We start from the raw sequence: 19,283 nt of genomic DNA on the forward strand, positions 1-19,283 counted from the left end.
GACTGACAACTAAGATGGGCAGAGGCAGGAAACTCTTACCCCAAATCCCGGGGGAAAGGAGGATAAAGATAACATCGTAACCATCGCTAGAATTTATATAAACTTAAAGGTTTGCCGAAACTTTATCCTTGATCTCAGAAATTGTTCCTTATAACAAACCTGTAAGGTAAATGGTGTCACTTAGGTCATTTAATGGCACAGAGCGATATTAGTTAAATGACTTGTCCAGCGTCACGCATCTGGCAATTTTCTGGGACAGGATTTGAATTCAGGTCGCCCTGACTCGACGAATTAGACTATCAGTAACGCATGTCTCAATGACACAATAATAAAACTCATGGAGTTGGGGATAGGTTTAAGAACTACTTTTTCCCATCTCCTGGCGGAATGGTGTAACATGCACAGAGGCCCGGATTAGATGGACAGTAAGAAGTGACTTCAAATCCCACTTTTGGCACTTATTTCTATTACCCTTGACAATTTTTCTCAGTACTTCTGTAAAATCAAGAGTTGTGCTAAATGATGTCTAAGGTCTTTCATGACGTGGGTTCAAAACCTCCACCAATCAAGATAGGTAACCTTGGACAACCATGCAAGCATAGATTAATACTCTACTAGGAGCAAGTCACTGTGCTACCTGGGGCTACAGAGCAAAAGCAAAAGTGGTCCTTGCCCTGAACGAACTTGCATTCTAATAAGCTAGTCAACATGCTGGGAGGAACATTCAAAATCCATAAAGAGGCAAAAGGGAAGCAAAAACGCTTCAAGTTCGATGAGCCACAGATTCCTCACCCATACAACGAATGGGCAATGACTAGTGCGCTCCTGCTTCCTAGATCTCTGTGCTTAGTCCAGAGGTTTACAGAATCACAGCCTGGCAAAATTTATTCAGAAAAATCCAAGACAGGATGCTTTTGGGAAACTCTCTTGACTTTTTTGGCTCTTCAGATGATTTAGAGCAGTGGTTCCCAAACTTTTTTGGCCTACCACCCCCTTTCCAGAAAAAAAAATATTACTTAGCCCCCAGGGAATTATTTTTTTTTAAATTTGATAGCAATTAATAGGAAAGATAAATGCACCCGTGGCCATCACGGCTTCCCTGAATCGCTGTAGCACCCACCAGGGGGTGGCAACACCCACTTTGGGAATCACTGATTTAGAGTCTCAAGGATCTATAGATGTGATCTAGTCCAATTCTTTCATTTTACAGATATGGAAACGTTGAACCCTCAACAGCTAAATGAGTTACCCAAAGCATATGGATAATATGTGACAGGTCCAGGTTCTAACCCCAGTCCTGCCTTCAAATACTGTGGAAGGACAGAGTGGGGATGGGACAAAATAAAGTGTCTCTCTTTTGGAAATATGACACATAAATAGAATTGGAATCAAGATAAGCTGAATCTGAATTTTGTCTCATATACTGGTTTTGTGACCCTAGGCAGGTCACTTAATCCTTTTCAGCCTCAGTTTCCTCCTTTGTAAAATGGGAGTAGCAGAAACACCAATTTCATAGGGTAGTTGGGCTCAAATGAGACAGCATGTATAAAAACACTTTGCAAAACTCAATATATATGTTTTATATATAATATATTGCAAAAGCAATAATATTGATAGCTATTATTATTACCTAGGTGAGGAATTAAAAAACACAAACATTATATCTGAGAACATTAATTCCTATTACTTCATAGGATATCAAACAATAATTCCCACATAAACCTTTTAAGATATATGAAGTACTCTTCTTCCAGTCACTACGAGATATCCAATGCAAGTATCATTCCCTTCCATAGTGTCTACTCATTGCAGCTAATTCTCTCCACTGGGGGCAAGCAAAAACAAATCTTCACTACTCCATGAGAGCCTCTCAAACACTTAATAATTATCACCACTTCCCTAAGTCCATCTTCTTTAGGCATTGTATTAAGGGCACGGCCTTCTCACATATAAGCCGTCCACAAGACTTATCCCAGATTCAAGTAGCTCTTCAGGGTTTACCACAAAAGTATAGCTTACGTTCCCTATCAATGTTTTTTCTTTCACTGTAGTTACTCAGAGAATCCAGTTCAAAGTGAAAGCTTTAATGCAATAACATAGTAAAAAAAAAATCTAAAATGAACATTCACTCCCACAAAACTAGGGTACAATTCCACAATACATACCCACAACTGGTGGGCAAATACTAAGATTCCACCGGAGGGACACACACACTTAAGGAGCACATTTAGTCAATGCAAGATGAGCAAAGGGGAAACTCATGTCTTAAATGCCAAAAGACAGCCAAGATCTTCTGTATGTCATCATGCTTCTCTCAATGGGTATTACAAACAGAATGACAGCACTTCAATCACAGCCACCAAAAGCAATATGATGCAGGAAGATTTTTGTATTTGGGTAAAGGTCTAGATCTCTATTATAATCATCTACTAAAGTTAGGCTCAGTCTTTCTCAATATTCTCTCTAATTTAGGAAATAAATTAATTTGAACCAGAAGAAAAGGTAAGATCAGGAGAGAAGGTCGTGTGTTTTTTCCTCTTATCTCATATACTTGCTTTAATTACCCCGATTTGTGAGTAGCAAAGTCTTGCATCTTTGAAGCTATATTTTGGAGTTATGGGAGGAAGAACTTTATTTCTTTATTTGGGGTATTCTTCCCTCTACAAGAATACCCCAAATTCTTTCAACTGTTCCTTATATACTAAGGTCTCTAATCCCCTTATTACTCTTGTCCCCCTCTGCTGAATACTCATTTGCTTGTCCTTCCAAAGATAAGAGACTCAACTGAACATGTTCCAGATATAGTTTTATCAAGCCTGATGCTATATAACAGGATTATTCTTCTTCTTGTCGGCATGATGCCTCACATCTGATATTTTTTGGCTTTCAAGACATACTATCAACTGTTGTGAGGAAGATTAGATTAGTTAGTGGAACTATAGTACTATAAAACTCCCAAAATCTTTTGTAATTTTTTAAAATTCCAAATTTAATCAATAGCAACTATGATGAATATTTCCATATACATAGTTGAATACAAATCTTTTTTTGGCCAACTGTTTTGTCACTATTTTTTTGTCACCCTGTACTTGAAAGCTGATTTTTTTTTTGTCCAAGTATATAGTATTTTATATTGATTTCCTTTAAATTTCATCTTAAAATCATATTAAATTCTTCCTATTTTTAAAAATACTTTGAGATCTTTTGAACACAGAATACAACTGAAGCTCCCCAGTCTATTGTTTGTATACTCAACCATTTCCCCTTTTGGAAATTGAGATTTTTGTCTTCAGTTCTAGAGCCCTTCTTCTTGTCCCTGTGCCTCTAAAAATCACTGATATTGTCTCAGCAGTCACATTTGCAATTCTCCCAGTATCTTAAGATACAGTTTTACTGGGCTTTTGGACTCTAATTCATTCTACTACGGTTTTTAGAGCCAAAAGAATTATAAGTTCAGGTGCTAGTTTTGACAGCTTACTGACTCTTACCTTGATGAAGTCACAATCTGATTCATAATTTCCTTTTCTATAAAATGGAGGTAATAGTGAGATCTGGGAATACAATACTGGAAGGAACCTTATAGACACTATAGTCTACCTCCTTTATTTTTAAGGGATTTATCCCACTTGTAACTTAAATGAGGAGGATACTTTTTGTATTCTAGAGCTAAATGTAGAGAATGTGAAGATGATAAGCCAGGTATACACCTAATAAAAGATCCCATAAAAATCTCCTCTCTCATGAAATATTTTATCTACTATTATAAGAGAAATATCTATTATGTGTACATATTATAAATACACACATATTCTATCTGCTCTGTGTCCATATATATGAATGTCTACTATTATAAGGGAAATTTCTATTACATATTACTGTTTATATATTATATAATGTATATATATATTATATTTATGTATTCATATATATGAAATGCCTACTATTATGGGGAAATGTCTATTTTAGAAATGTATTATATATTTTTATATTTGTAGATTCATATATATGTACATTCATATTATATATCCATATATAATGTCTTTTCCCAGGACAATTCTGAGGGACTTATGAGAAATACATTATCCACATTGAGAGAAAGAACTGTGGGAGCAGAAGCACAGAAGAAAAACAACTGCTTGATCACATGGGTCAATGTGGATATGATTGAGGATGCATACTCTAAATGATCACTCTAGTGCAAATATCAATAATATGGAAATAGGTCTTGATCAATGACACATGTAAAACCCTGTGGAATTGCGAGTTGGCTACAGGAGGGAGGTGGGAGGAGAGGGAAAGAACATGATTCATGTAAGCATGGAAAAATATTCTAAATTAATTAAATTAATTTTTGTTGGGTTTCTTATTTCTCCTTGCTTCTTGGACTTATCACCTAGAGATGGCTAATCTAAACTGCAGAAAAAGAGTAAGTTCTCACAGGGGCTCTAGAGCTCCCTCCTGGGCACAAGCCATTGCTGACTCTGCAGCTTCTCCACCCTATGCTATGCTAGGTGCTGGATATTCTATTGTTATTGAGAAACGCTACTCACATTTTCCAATTGCTATTGCCATGGGGGACCTCAAACATGAGGTAAGGGCTATTGGTTACTTATTTCTTTTATACAGCAGGTAATAAGGAACACATTAACAAGAGAGTGGTGGCGGTGTTAATGGGTTGGCTGGCATAATTTAGAAGCAATAACCACAACCCATGCCCACGGTTCTGGCTGCTAAAGCATTTTCCCTGCTCAGTCTCTTTCCTCTTCGTGAGGAGGAGGGCAAAGTGATTTTAAAGGGAGGGTTCAGGGAAAGGAGGAGAGTCCTTTCCTGCTCGAAGGCAAGTACATCACCAAGCACATCACAGGAGCATCATCACTTAGGCTTTCACTGGCTCTCAGCCTAGCCTGAGGCACCAGGGGCAGCCGATCTAAATAGCAAATGTCAGTCTTTGTAGAAAAAAAGAGCAGGGGAGCAGAAATCTCTTTAGAATCCACATGCTGTCCAGGCCGAGGATTACTCTGATTCTCCATCACTTAACTTGGCTTGTTTTCCCCTTCATCATCTCTGAATTGCTTGCAAGCAGTTACATGGTGTCAGCAGCTTGGGGACAACAAAAGGCTAGGTTAAAAACCAGTCAGGGTGACAGGGGACCGTGGTATATCACTTCCCCAGCAGGCTGTGGTGATTTGGGTGATCTTTGGACATCCTTTCAGTTGGAAGCGCACTTGAAACCTTTAGGCATAACTTTTTAGTCCTCTTGGTGACCTGGAAACCATATCAACATAGCCAGAAGCCACCAGAAAACGATGTTATGGAAAGCACAACTTTAGCCTCATCTCCCCCTTCTGCCCCCTACAAAAAACATGCCTTGGCTTGGTTACCTTGTCTCAATCACATGTTGAGGGTGGATCTGGTAGATGGTTCTGTCACACAGAGCTACACATATTAAACCCTCTGCCAATCTATCATTCCCGCTATTCTAATTTAATACCTACCCCTGGGGAGATAAGAGTAGAGAAACCAAGGGTAGCTTTAATTACTCCTCAATATATAATCAACATGCTTGTTAAATGAATAATCTTACCAAGATATTTAACAATTCAATGGCTTTCATTTCATAACCTTGAAAAAGGTTGACTACTTGGAAGGATAAAAACGAAACATAAAAAATAGTCACTTTTTTCCCCTGAGGAGGCCTTTCCATCTGTCATAACCTGATAACTTGTGGGGGAAAAAGCACCTCTGTAAATTTTCCTTCTGCCTTTTGGACCATGTAAAACCCCTTAGAAGTAAAATTATGTTGCTGGCATAATGAGGGTTAGAAATTTCACTTTGCAATTTTATGGAAATTGGAAGACATTAATCTGAGTGATTTAAATCCATTATATGGATCAATTACATTGTTTGGGAATGAACAATATATTTTTACTTTCATGCAATGATTCTGGTATTAAAAGGAATTCTTCAGGGTTCTACTTTTGTTAACTGCTTTCAAATAAATAAAATGCTCTTAGCTAATGAATTTAAACCTTTATATCATTCAATTCTACTCAATAAGTATTTATTACCTCTTTGTGCCAAGAAATATCATTAATATTATAACAAAACATGCACAGTGCACATAAATGCTCTTTGTAAACGCTTAACTGATACCCAAATATCAATAATGATCGTTATTATCATTTTGGTAAAAAATTACAATTAAATTCATAATTCTCAAAATTTTCTACGTTTTAGAACTTGCATTCAATTTTCAGAGCACCGTTGGACCTCTATCCATTTATTAATCATACTCTTTCCCTCATAACTTTTTCTATTGTTTTCCATATAGTTTCTGTAATAGGCGATTTTTCCTGAGCTAGCTGTTGATCAGTTGAGACCTCCCTAACTCATTTGACAAGATTCTAGGAGGTATGAGAAAGAGAGACAAAGATGCTTCCCTTCGAAAACTTTGATTGGTTCATTTGCATATGAAAGGGCAAAGACACTGCACTGCTTGCCTGTGGGTGGTGAAAGCCTTTTTGAGAATTTAAAGGTAGAGGAATCCCCTGGATGGAAGTCAGGTAAGAAGAGAGCAGAGCTGTATTAAGGCAAAACTAAGCTCTTGGAGCGCAATCTTCATTTTTCCATTGTGCCACTTAGAGAGTGCATCAGGGCAGAATTTTCTTCCCTTCTCCTCAGAAATAGCATTTTGCAGCAGAAAGAGATAAGTGGTGCAATGAATAGAGTGAGGGGCTTGGAGCTAGAATGACTCATTTCCCAGAGTTCAACCCAGCCTTAGACACTTATTAGTTGATCCTGGGGAAGTCACCTAACCTTATTTGCCTCAGTTTATTCATCTGTAAATGAGCTGGAGAAGGAAACAACAAACCACTCCATTATGTCTGCCAAGAAAACCTCAAATGGGATCACAAAGTCTATAATGATTGAGCAACACAACAACAAAAGCAGAAATGGATGTTACTGTCCTGTGGAATGGGAATACAGTGTTAAATTAAATTGAATTGATAGAGTAGTTTAAAACCCCAAAACCAAAACTAGGACTCTCTATGAGAAATGGAAAGTGATGTAGCTAAGGCTCTGGGCTATAAATTCTGATTCTTTTCCAAAGAGCATAGCAATATCTTGGGCTTTAATTTAGAACAGAACCTCAAACTGTAGGTGGTGAAGAGCAGGACCAAGAATTAGTTATAGAAGGGGGCAGCTGGGTAGCTCAGTGGATTGAGAGCCAGGCCTAGAGATGGGAGGTCCTAGCTTCAAATCTGGCCTCTGAAACTTCCCAGCCATGTGACCCAGGGCAAGTCACTTGACCCCCATAGCCTACCCTTACCACTCTTCTGCCTTGGAGTGGTATTGACTCCAAGACGGAAAGTAAGGGTTTTTTAAAAAAAGAATTAGTTATAGAAATGCATTGGTTCCCAAAAAGTGGGAGGGCATCATAAAGGAAGACTTTGTAGTGTAAGTCCTATTAGTGACGTGTGTCTCTCCATGTGGAAATTCTATAAGTATCTACTTTTCCCACTGACACTATTTGTGGAAGAGGTTTACAGGGTTGATATTTTATTGCTACTATTATTACCAAGTCATTTCAATAAATTTTCTTTGTTTTCAACTACTATAAATTGTATCTTTTCAGGAACTAGACAGAAAGTAAACACAGTAGTGGGGGCTCATGAGCACAGTTTTGGGAAGACAGACTTGTAGAGTACCTTGAATCCTAGAGTCATTGTTACCTGATAGAATTTGATCTATCAATATAAGTTAGGGCTATATTATGTTGTCATGTTACACTATGTTTTGTTTTGATAGAAACCACAATGTTTGGTGGCCAGATGGATTCTGAGATCCCTTGTTATAATTCTGTATCATCTCCCATCCCCAAGATTTCTATGGTATGCTAAAAGAGTCATCCCAAGAAAAAACTAAGGTGCCTTCAAAAAGATACTGAAGTTACACAGATACCCCCCTGTATTATAGAATAAAATTATAGGAGGAAAAATTCGAGAGAAAATGGTGGTCAGTTTGTCTGTCACTGGGCAAAAAATTCAGTTGACATATTTTTTTATTTGATCAATTTAGAGAGGCAATGTGGTATATTAACTAGAACACTTTTAGGTGATTTAAATGCAAATTGATTCAAATCTGCTAAATAATTGAGACTAACATGGCACATTCATTGGCTAATTTATGAATGCAAAAAAATTAATGTTGTCTATAACACCAGAATCTTCTACAGTAATGAATTGTTCCCCCAAAAGGTAGAACAATATATTTTATAAAGTCAACATTCTATCCAACATTATAGTTGTGACATCTATGAAATTGTTCTGCATTACATACACTTATTACGTCCATGTCCTATCAAGTTCTAGTTATAAAATCACAGAATTTGAGAGTGTGAAGGGCCCTTAGTGATCAAATGAAGGAATCCCTATTATAATATACCTACCAAGAGGTCATCAGCATTTGTTTGAAGATTGCCAAGGTGGGCAAATTTATGCCCTCCCTAGGCAAATGACTTTTGGACAGCTGTAATTAAGTACTTCTGACATCAAACCTCACTAAAATTCTTTGCCAATTCCTCCTATTGTTCCTGTTTCTGAACAGTAGGACCCAATAGAGCAGATCCAATCCCTTCTCACATGATAGGCCTTCAAGTACCATAACAAAGTTATCATGTGTCCCCGCCTAAGTCTTCTCATCTCCAGGCTAAACAAGGCTAGTTCCCTGAACTGCTCCTTATATATAAGTCAAGGTCTTCACTTCTGGGCTAAGGTGGATGCAGTGTAGAAGGCACTTCATGACTCTTCCTACTACCGATCACAACAAAGTGTCTCAAAAGGACAAAAATAAAAATCAGATGAGGAAAGGGGCTCTACCGTAGGGTGCAACCTTGAAGGTAGGCAGGGTTTGGGCAGTTCCATGCTATAAGGGGATAAAATTACACCTACCAAAGTGTGAGCTGGTCACCCTCCTCCCCACCCTTACACACACATACACCACCTATCATGCCAGAGTCAGAAGAAAGGCCAGGGCAATCTCTAAGTTCTTGGTAGCTGGCTGAAGGCACCCCAGTTTTACCCCTGAGGACAGTGCAAAGCCTTGGTGGGGAGACTTGGAACCCAGAAGCACGGAGCTCAGGAGCAGAGATAGCCAGAGACAGGCTGCCCACAGCAGACTCAGAGACTCGAAAAATAGCCTCGGGCAAAAACTACTCTGTAGCTCAATACACTCAGTGCTGCATGCCCTCCTCACCTAGACTTCTGGCTGAGAAGGGAAGATAAAACTAACACAGCAATGTGCACCAACACCCAAGAACTATAATCCACAAGTACCAAAAAAATGTAAGATGCAATAGAGAAAGCCTCTGACAATGGATAACTTCTATGGAGAAAAGGAGCAGAGTACAGAGGCAACAGCAAAGAGTGACAAACAAGCAACCACATCCAAACTTTCCCTGCCCCCCTTTCCCCCCCCCGCCCCCAAATGGAAATTGGTTACAAGCTTTCAAGGAACTAAAATTAGAGTTTAAGAACCAAGTAAGAAAGATAGTGGAACAATGGGAGAAAAGTGGAAGAAAGGAATGCAAGTAATTCAAAAGGCAAATAACAGTTTAAAAGACAGAACCTCTCACTTGGAAAAAGAGACATAGAAATCACATGATATAATAAGCAATTTGGAGACCAGAATTGGCCTGCTGGAAGGCATGAAAAGTAGGTTGACCAAACCAAAAAGGAAAATCAAAAGATCATAGATGAAAACCAGTCCTTAAAGGCTAGAATTGGGCAAGTAGAAGCTAATGATCTCACAAGACAGCAAGAATTAATACAGCAAAGTCAAAAGCATGCCCCAAAGAAGGAAATATGAAATATCTTGAGAAGATGATAGAACTGGAAAACAGATCCAGGAGAGACAATTTGAGAATCATTGTTCTACCTGACAACCTAGAAAAAAACAGTTTTGACATCATATTACAAGAAATTATCCAAGAAAATTTCCCTGATATTCTTGAACAAGAGAACAAAATAGACATGGAAAGAGTCCATATATCATCCTCTATATTAAATCCTCAAAAGACAACTCCCAGAAATGTAATTGCCAAATTCAAGAGCTTCTAAGCCAAGCAGAAAATGTTTCAAGAAGTCAGAAAAAGACAATTCAGATATCAAGGAGCCCCAGTCAGGATTACACAGGATCTGGCAGCATAGAAGCTTGAGCTTCCTCATGGCTTGGAATATGATATTCAGAAAGTCAGGAGAATTGGGTCTACAACCAAGGATCACCATTGACTATATGCTTCCAAGGGAAAATATGGGCATTTAACAATATAGAAGATTTCCAAGTATTTGTAAAGAAAAGACCAGAACTAAATGGAAAATTTGATGTCCAAATATAAAATTCAAGAGAAACATGAAAAGGTTAACAAAAAAGAGGGAATTTTTTAAAGGACTTCAGTAAGGTAAAATTATTTATATTCCTATATAGAAAAATGATATTTGCAACTCTCAAAAACTGTTTTCACTATCATAGTAGTTAGAAGAATTATTCTATGAATTATTCTAATTATGCCATCTTCTATTCCCCACCAAGAGAAGCTTGAAGGAAGAAGAAAAATAGGATAAATTATACCACATAAAAAGGTACATGGGAGGGGGAAGGTAAGAATACTATTATAAGGAGAGGAAGAGAGTGCTAATAGGTAATACTTAAACCTTACTCTCAGTGGAATCAATTCTGAGAAGGAAGAACATTGATATCCATTTGAGTATGGAATTCTATCTTATCCTACAGGGAAGTTGAGAGGGAAAAACCAAGAGGGTAGTGGGGCAGGGAGTACCAAAAGGGAAGGAAAGAGAGGGAGAAGGGAATTTAATATACCCTAAAGAAAAATAAGAGGGGAATAAGAAGGAAGGGGGTGGGAAGGGAAGTAAAATAAGGGTAGTGATTAGGGGACTGATTAAAAGAAAAACATTGGTGTAGAAGGAAATAGAGAAAGAAAAAAGGGCAGGTCTAGGAGAAGAAATCAAAATGATAGGGAATACATAGGTGGTAGTCATAACTCTGAATGTGAATGGGATGAACTCACCCATAAAATGGAAACAAATAGCAGAGTAGTTAAGAAACCAAAATCCTACTGTTTATAAGAAACACACATGAGGTAGGCAGACACACACAGGGTAAAGGTAAGCTGCTGGAGCAAAATCTATTGGGCATCAACTGTATATAGTAGGTGCTATATAAATGTTAACTGTTATTACACACACATATTCAATATTCAACAGTTCCCTTAGTTTTTTTTTCCTAACTATCAGTTTAGACTTTATTTTTCACATAAATTTCAATTTTACATAAATATATATGTATATATACATACAAATGAGTTCGTTTAGTTTAGTACAAGAAATCTTATAAAGTATATTAACACAGTGTTTGGTAGGCAATAGATGCTTAATAAATGTTTATGGAATTGAATTCTATACATAAAGACATTATGATATCCTGGAAAGCGTATTGGACTAGGAGCACAAAGGACCTGAGTTCTAATTTAGCCCTGTCACTAAAATGCTATTGTATAGGAGTGTTCAGGGAGGACCAGCTTCTGGTGTGAGGACTTGCTGAGCCCTTTTCATGACTGTTCATCCTGTCAATCAACTCTCACCTGTAGCTTCAAAAGCTGTAACATTGCAGCAGAGTTCCCTTAGTTTTAAAGATCAACTTTATGCAGATGACTTCTAGATTTTATATCCATTTAGCCCTAATTTCTTTCCTCAGCTCCAGTTCTATATCACCAACTGCCTATTGTAGTAGCCTCAAAAATTTATTAATTATATACTTTTCAATAAAGAAATAGAAAATTCATTCTCCCAAAATATGTAACAACCTTTCTGGTAAGGTTTGAATTGGGTGCCAAGTCAGAGAGTATTAGCCATTGATAACCCCAGGAGCTGTATTTTTCTCAGCCCGGAAAGAGGGGACATTTGAACTGGAGTTTGGAGATTTATTTCTATTGTATTTGCTGTTTAAAAAAAATCTCTCTGGAGGGGAGCACCAGGTAAGAGTGGAAGCCAGAATTAGGGTGAGAGCACTGGAATGAGCAAAAGGGGCAGAAGCAGTAGATTGACTCTAAGTCTTGTATTGATTGGAGTGTTTTTCTTTTGCTGGCTTGTAGTACAGCTTATGAAAAGAATTTATCAAAGAAAGATTGAATTATGGTTTCCTGGAGAAACTGCTGGAATAATGGCAAATGTACTCTACTTTCTATTTCTTTTATTTAACTGCTGCATGCTAGCAAGAAGGGTGCTTTGCTAAATTTTTTTGCTATTTAAAATTTTGCTTTTTGATTATCTACAACCAAGGGGAACACATGATGCATGCTACCTATTCAATTTTAGGTATGATTTTCCTTGTTATAGTCTTTTTTTTCTTATCATTTTTTCCTTTTCGTTTTATGATGTGGGAAAGGAAGGGGAAGCAGGAAAGCTTACAATGAAGTTTCACTATATATACTTTCAACAGATTGATATTTTGGCTGCTTGTCAACCTATATAAGTTGTACTTGATTCAATCATTAGGGAAACTTTAAAATTCAGGACATAGTTAATGGCTTTTCATCACCTTCTCCATCACCACGTCTTCATCTTTTTCTAACCACTTAAATTTAATATTTTAAAGGAGCACCTGAGACGTGTGGTACAATGGATAGAGTGTTGGGTATGGAGTCAGGAAGACTCATCTTCCTTTAACTATGGATTCTGACATTTACTAACTGTGTGACTCTGGCCAAGTCATCCATTTGCCTTAGTTTCCTCATCTGTAAAATGGGCTGCAGAAAGAAATGGCAAATGATTCCAGCATCTTTGCCAAGAAAACGTCAAATGACAAAGTCCAAAAAAGAGTCAGGCATGACTGAACACTATCAACCACCACCACGACAAAAATTTTGTATTCAGATTAGATTTCGACTCAAATTGTCTTTGAAATCTTTTGGATTCAAATTCCTCAAAAGCATTAGGAGACAATCATAGTGTGTTGTGGAAGACAGTGAACTGAGGGCTAAGATATAGGAGTAGTGGTTATTTCATTGCCAAGAACTTGCTTGGAAACTCCAGATAAATCACTTAGCCTCTCTGGGCCCCGATTTTTCTTTATTTGTAACCAGAAGACATTGAACGTGATGACTGTTCGGGTTCCTAGGAGGGCTGGGATCATTTGATGTAAATATTAGTCATTTTCAGAGACCTTCATACTCTGAACCCGCCTGCCTTCTCTGCTAGACAAGAGAGTTTATCTTAATCTAAATACTTTGGACGTTCAGAATCCACTTTCAGATGGATGCCTGCTAATTTCAGAAAGGGCAGACGGCACCCACTTTGCGAGCAGGTGTAGGGATCCAAGATTCCTCTCCCACCGCTCTATATTCCCAGGTGCTGAGCAGATCACGTCACCCCCAGTTTAGGGCAGCTCAGGGACCAGATATCTGTGAGCATGCAGAGATCATTCAAAGTGATCCCAAACTACCGGCGGGGAGGCGGAGCGGGTGCAGAGGTCCCTTCCTCCCTCCCTTCTGGAGCGGTTTGGGCGCAGAGGCTTTGGGGAGAGGAGTAGTGCTAGTAGAGACCAGAAGGAGGCAGGCAAACGAGGGATCTAAGACCTTGCGTTCCGCTCCCACCAATCCCGTCAGGGACGTGAAGATGAGGCAGCGCGAGAGGAGGAAGCGTCCTTATGTTGCTAGGCAACCCAGAAACTTTTCCCCGCCTGCTTGACTCGGGTTCTGCCCGGGGAGATTGGACTCCCCGCTTCTGAGAGGTGGCTCCAAACTGTTCAGAGTCTGGGATCACAGAGTTTGTGTTCTGGGCGGGAGCTCCAGAACCAGACAAAGGGAAAAGCTGTCTCTCTAAGTGGAAGGAAGAGGAAGAAGCGTCTTTCATCCACTCCGTTCAGCCTCACACATTTGCCCTCCAATTTTTCATCCTTGGACCTGGTCATAGCAGGTCCTGAGGACGTCAGGTGGGTCTTTAAGTCCTCATGCCCCATGCCTCCTTGCCCCTCAGTGGCTCTGGGGAGCTTATTGTGTGGGATGGGGATCAGCTGGGAGCGTCCCAGGAGCCCAGCCTTCTCACTTAGCTCATCCCCCTTGTCTCCGGGAAAATGAGGAGAACCGACCCTGGTCACTTTGGAAACTGTGAACTGTCCTGAACTGGGGAAGATGTCCTGGGTGCGTTTGTCCCAACTAGAGGACTTTCCTGAGACCTCTGAAATAATATTCTTGAATAGTTTTTTCGTTTTCCATGGAATGTTTACATATCCTTATTTCACTCAGACCTTCTTACCCTCCCTCTCACATGCTCCCCAGTTTGTGACTAAGGTATGTGCCATATGTGTTTGTGGAGTTGGAACTACTATGGGACTTAAAAAAATGTGAAGATTTAATTTTGAACTTCTCATGAACACTGTGCCAAATAATAATAATAATAATAAATATTGCAACTGATGGTGCCTAAATTTATTCAGTTACATACTTAGAAACCAATGCATAGTTGAGTATATTTGGATCCGTAATAGAGCTGTTACATTTTTGGTGGTTAAATATAATGCACTAAATGAAAGGTATGTGGCTCTCAAATAAATATTTATCTTGTACTGGTTGAAATATATCTAGGTACTGACTTCAGGAAGAGATTGGGGCTAAGTGTCAAATGGTATGAAAAGACTCTAGGAAACTCAATTGGTAGAATATATTTCATTGGCAACAAAGAGAAAGATAATGGGAAAGATGAATCAGATTTTCAGGAGGCTAGGTGGGAATTCTTTCCCTAATTTTTTTTTAAAGCCTTACCTCCCATTTTAGAATCAATACTAAGTATTGGTTCCAAGGCAGAAGGGCAGTAAGGGTTAGGCAACTGGGGTTAAGTGACTTGCCCAGGGTCACACGACTAGGAAATATCTGGGAGTAGATTTGAGCCCAGGTTTGGCTCTCTATCCCCTGAGCCACTTAGCTGATTTCTTTTAATATTAGTTGCGATAAATTGTATAGTTCATTTATGCAGAGTTTTGTGAAGTCTTTTACTTTGCTTTCTCTCTTTTTTTTCAGTATATTGAAGGACATAAAATTGAATTTAAATGAATTTAGAGATTAAAGGAGTTTCTGCTTCCTCTAAAAACCTAACTCAACGATTCTCTAGAAACAAGAATATGCAAGTATGTATACTACAAATTAGATTAAAATTATATTTTTTATTATAATATACCAGTTTTAATTTAAACTGTGGCATACCGGAAGGAACCATGATCAGGAAACTTGATACTAAATCACCCTGTGTCCTGTTCACTTTGCAAAAAATATTTATTAATATGAAATGGATTTTAGTCACAATCTTCCTGGGCCCCAGTTTCCTTTTCTGTAAAATAAGGAAAATGGACTAAATGACTTTTAAGAATCCCTTCCAGCTATAACATTCTGTGATTCTCAGCTCATTTTACTTTCATGGAGATAACACTGATGTGGGTCCTCTCTTTTTTGGCACAAATCACAACCCACCTATGACTTCTGATCCTGTGTGACTTTGCTCTATCTCCTGTAAATCATGCATAGCTGATTAATCTCATTCTTTTTTCTATGGTATTTTTCACATTGAATGGATACTAATAGAGTGCTTGGGCTATCTGTTATTTATACCTGAGATATATTCTTATAGACCACTTCATTTTTCATTCTTTCATATTTGATGGCATAATATTATCTTTGTAGTACCTGAACTGAGCTATTCTCTCAGTCTGCATTAATACTGGCAGCTTGGGTCTCCCAGAAAGGGGCTGCTCCCTCAAAGTTTTAGGGCCACTCTATGAGGTCATTTCTAAGACTGTAAAGCTCATGTATGCCTACCAGTGTGCTTCTCATGAATAAATAGCCAATGGACATGATTAGCTTTTGGTAAAGGCATTTAATAAGATGGAATAGTAAAATTATTAGCTAGAAAACATTCCCTGATAAACCTACCTTCCTTTCCTTTCCTTTCCTTTCCTTTCCTTTCCTTTCCTTTCCTTTCCTTTCCTTTCCTTTGCTTTCCTTTGCTTTCCTTTGCTTTCCTTTGCTTTCCTTTGCTTTCCTTTGCTTTCCTTTGCTTTCCTTTGCTTTGCTTTGCTTTGCTTTGCTTTCCTTTGCTTTCCTTTGCTTTCCTTTGCTTTCCTTTGCTTTGCTTTGCTTTCCTTTCCTTTCCTTTGCTTTCCTTTGCTTTGCTTTGCTTTGCTTTGCTTTGCTTTGCTTTGCTTTGCTTTGCTTTGCTTTGCTTTGCTTTGCTTTCCTTTGCTTTGCTTTCCTTTGCTTTGCTTTGCTTTGCTTTGCTTTGCTTTGCTTTCCTTTCCTTTCCTTTCCTTTCCTTTCCTTTCCTTTCCTTCCTCCTTTGCCTCCTGTAAAAAATGGTAATAGTAATAAAAGACTGGTGGTATTTTAGGATAAACCACATATGTATGTACATCAACATATATGTATTGGCTTTAAATACACATCAATGGTTATATATACAGATGTATATGTATACATATGTGTATAAGTTTATTTTATATACATGTGTATATTCTTTACAATTAATATGACCTTTTGGCAATCCGAGTAACTTTTCCCTAACTTTGTGACTAATTATGGTAATTTTTCATCTATTCTAGCTTATACTTAGGCTAATTTGGATTCTAGCATTTGAAAAATCAGTCAGAATGACAGAAAAACATTTTTCAAACCAACCAGACTTGCTGCTAATTTCACTGGGTTAAAGCAATTTTTGAAAGTGGTGCTTTTTGCTAAGTATCTCTGTCATTGAAACTTTGTGTTACATGACATTTATGAACTACCAAGATTAGTCAATGGGCTGCTTATTTTCTGTCTTGATTATTTAATTATAATTTTATAACCTTTGGCCTAAACTAGTTTTTCCAAGTCACTGGTTCTATGGATAAGTGATATTTTGTGTAATTTCACAAGGTTTGTGTAATTTCACAAGGTTTCAGAAATAAAAATTGTTATACAAGTTAGTTATATTTATTATGTATTGTAGAACATTATTTGACTTTTTTTGAAGTATAGACATTTTAAAGAACAGACTAAATATATGCGTTTTTTCATTCTTAATAAACAAATAAACAGGAATGGAGACACAGTTCATGGGGAATTCGTAGTCCTCGTCCATCTGAGTAAGTATTTTTATTCTGACTTTTTGATGTTTTTAATTCTAAGTCTATTTATTAAGTATATAGATCTTACTATTGTATACATTTAATAATTAGAATAGAAATAGCATGTCGTAATGGAAAGAACAAAGAATGGGAAACAGGAACCCTAGTCTTTAGTTCTGTCTCTGCTGCAGACTTGATTTATGCCATCTGGGCCTCAGTTTCTTTCTTCATAAAATGAGAACAATGGACTTGATCATCTCTAAGTCTTTTCCAACTCTAGCATTCTGAGTCTAAGATTTCTGGTGATCTTTAAAATACCTTTTCATTTACTAGAAAAATTTAATTGTCTTATGAAGTTTATTTAAAAAAAATAATAATTATCTGTTAACCTCTATTTAGTTTCCCTATGACATGTTATGATTTATGTTCAACTATTTTTGCCACATCTTTATTTTTCTAAGTTTAAGAGTTTGAAGTTATTTTTATTCAAATATATAAATTCTAATAAAATTGTCATAATTATATTATTTTTGATTATAATGGAATAGTGTTCCATAAGAAATGATAAATAGGATGATCACAAAAAACCTGGAAAAGCTATGAAAGAAAGCAAAGTGAGCAGAATGAGAACATTGTACACAGTTATAGTAATAGTGTAGAATGATCAATTGTGAATGACTTAACTATTATCAGCAATGTAAGGATTCAAGACAACTCAAGGAACTCATGATGCAAAAGGCGAGGAAACTGATGAAATCTAAATGTAGATTGAAGCAAACTATTTTTCACTTTAATTCCTTCAAAAGTTTTCTTTTCTTCTGTAAGCAATATGTGTCTTCCTTTACAAAACATGATGAACATGGAAATATGAATTTCCTGATAGCATATGTACAACTTTTATCATATTATCTGTTGTCTTGGGGAGAGGGCAGGAAAGGAGAGAAGGAGACTATGTGAGTCACAAAATATCAGAAAATGATTATTGAAACTTGTATCTACCTGTACCGAGGGAAAATACTTTTAAAAAGGAAAAAAAAAGAACTATGATAACTTTTGCATGAGGTTTTTACAATTTAAATGCTCTTTTAACATTTATTACCTCATTGGATTTTTACAATATGCTTGTGAATTAGGAAAATATTCCCATTTTACAAAAGAGGAAACAAATTCAGAACTAAATGGCTTGCTCAAGTTGGCACATTTGCTTGATCTCAATTGTAAGTCTTGGGATATTGAGCTGTGCTCCCCCCCCCCCACTTTTGGAGCCACATTTCTTCTTAGTTGATGAAAGTATCTTAGACTCCTGGCTCCTCTAGATATAGAAGACAGAACTAGATTGGCTTATGTGGTTGTACTCTGTATATTCAATTTCCAAATAGACACATCTATTAAAATGCACACACAGAACTGTATTAATCATATTATATTTCTTTCAGTGTGCCTCAACTTGATTTTGGAAAACTGTTGGACTCTGATGATGAGGTACTTTGATTTGTGTGTGGGGGCAGGAGGCAAGTCTTGGATGTGTGTGTTACAGACGGAAGCAACATCATCTTCAGGATGTAGATTATCCCATTTGTTTTTATTTTAGGATAATCCTACATATTTTCCTCTTACTACAACTCGTCTTCATTCTGCTGCACCAAATTTATCGACTATGAATTGGGGCTTGCCTTATACTGACAATCATCCAAAAGAGGTTAGTTGTTTTTTTTTTTTTTTTTTTTTTTTTCAGTAGGTCAGTAGCCAGTAAGCGTTTATTGAGTACTTACTCTTTGCCAGGCACTGTGTTAAACAGTGAGAGTCCAAAGAGAAGGGAAGTAACTATCCTTTTTGAGTAACAGTCTAATGGGTTCGACAACAAACTAACAAATCTGTACAAACAAGGACATAAACAACAAAGGCAGGGCACTAGAATTAAGAGGGTCCAAGAATGCCTTCCTGCAGAAGGGGGGATTTAACTGACATTTGATGGAAGTGAGGGAGGCCAGAAAGTGGAGATAAGCAGGGAAGAGGATCCCAGGCATTGGGGACAGCCAGAGACAATCCTAGGAGGGGAGAGAGAGAGAGAGAGAGAGAGAGAGAGAGAGAGAGAGAGAGAGCTGTCTCTTATACAC

The 19,283-nt window shown here is 37.6% G+C and overlaps 1 protein-coding gene across 1 annotated transcript in view; it reads left to right on the plus strand.

Moving 5' to 3' along the window:
- The first annotated feature begins 4,399 nt into the window (after nt 1-4,399).
- CAPS2 (calcyphosine 2) overlaps nt 4,400-19,283 on the plus strand; it is a 119,093-nt gene continuing 104,209 nt past the window's right edge. Inside the window, exons 1-4 of the mRNA XM_044679188.1 lie at nt 4,400-4,591; nt 13,350-13,732; nt 18,603-18,648; nt 18,758-18,865. Of these exons, the coding sequence (XP_044535123.1) occupies nt 4,400-4,591; nt 13,350-13,732; nt 18,603-18,648; nt 18,758-18,865 (729 nt within the window). The remainder of the gene's footprint in view (nt 4,592-13,349; nt 13,733-18,602; nt 18,649-18,757; nt 18,866-19,283) is intronic.

Source organism: Gracilinanus agilis, chromosome 5 (genome assembly GCF_016433145.1).
Source record: "Gracilinanus agilis isolate LMUSP501 chromosome 5, AgileGrace, whole genome shotgun sequence".
NCBI classification, from domain to species: Eukaryota; Metazoa; Chordata; class Mammalia; order Didelphimorphia; family Didelphidae; genus Gracilinanus; species Gracilinanus agilis.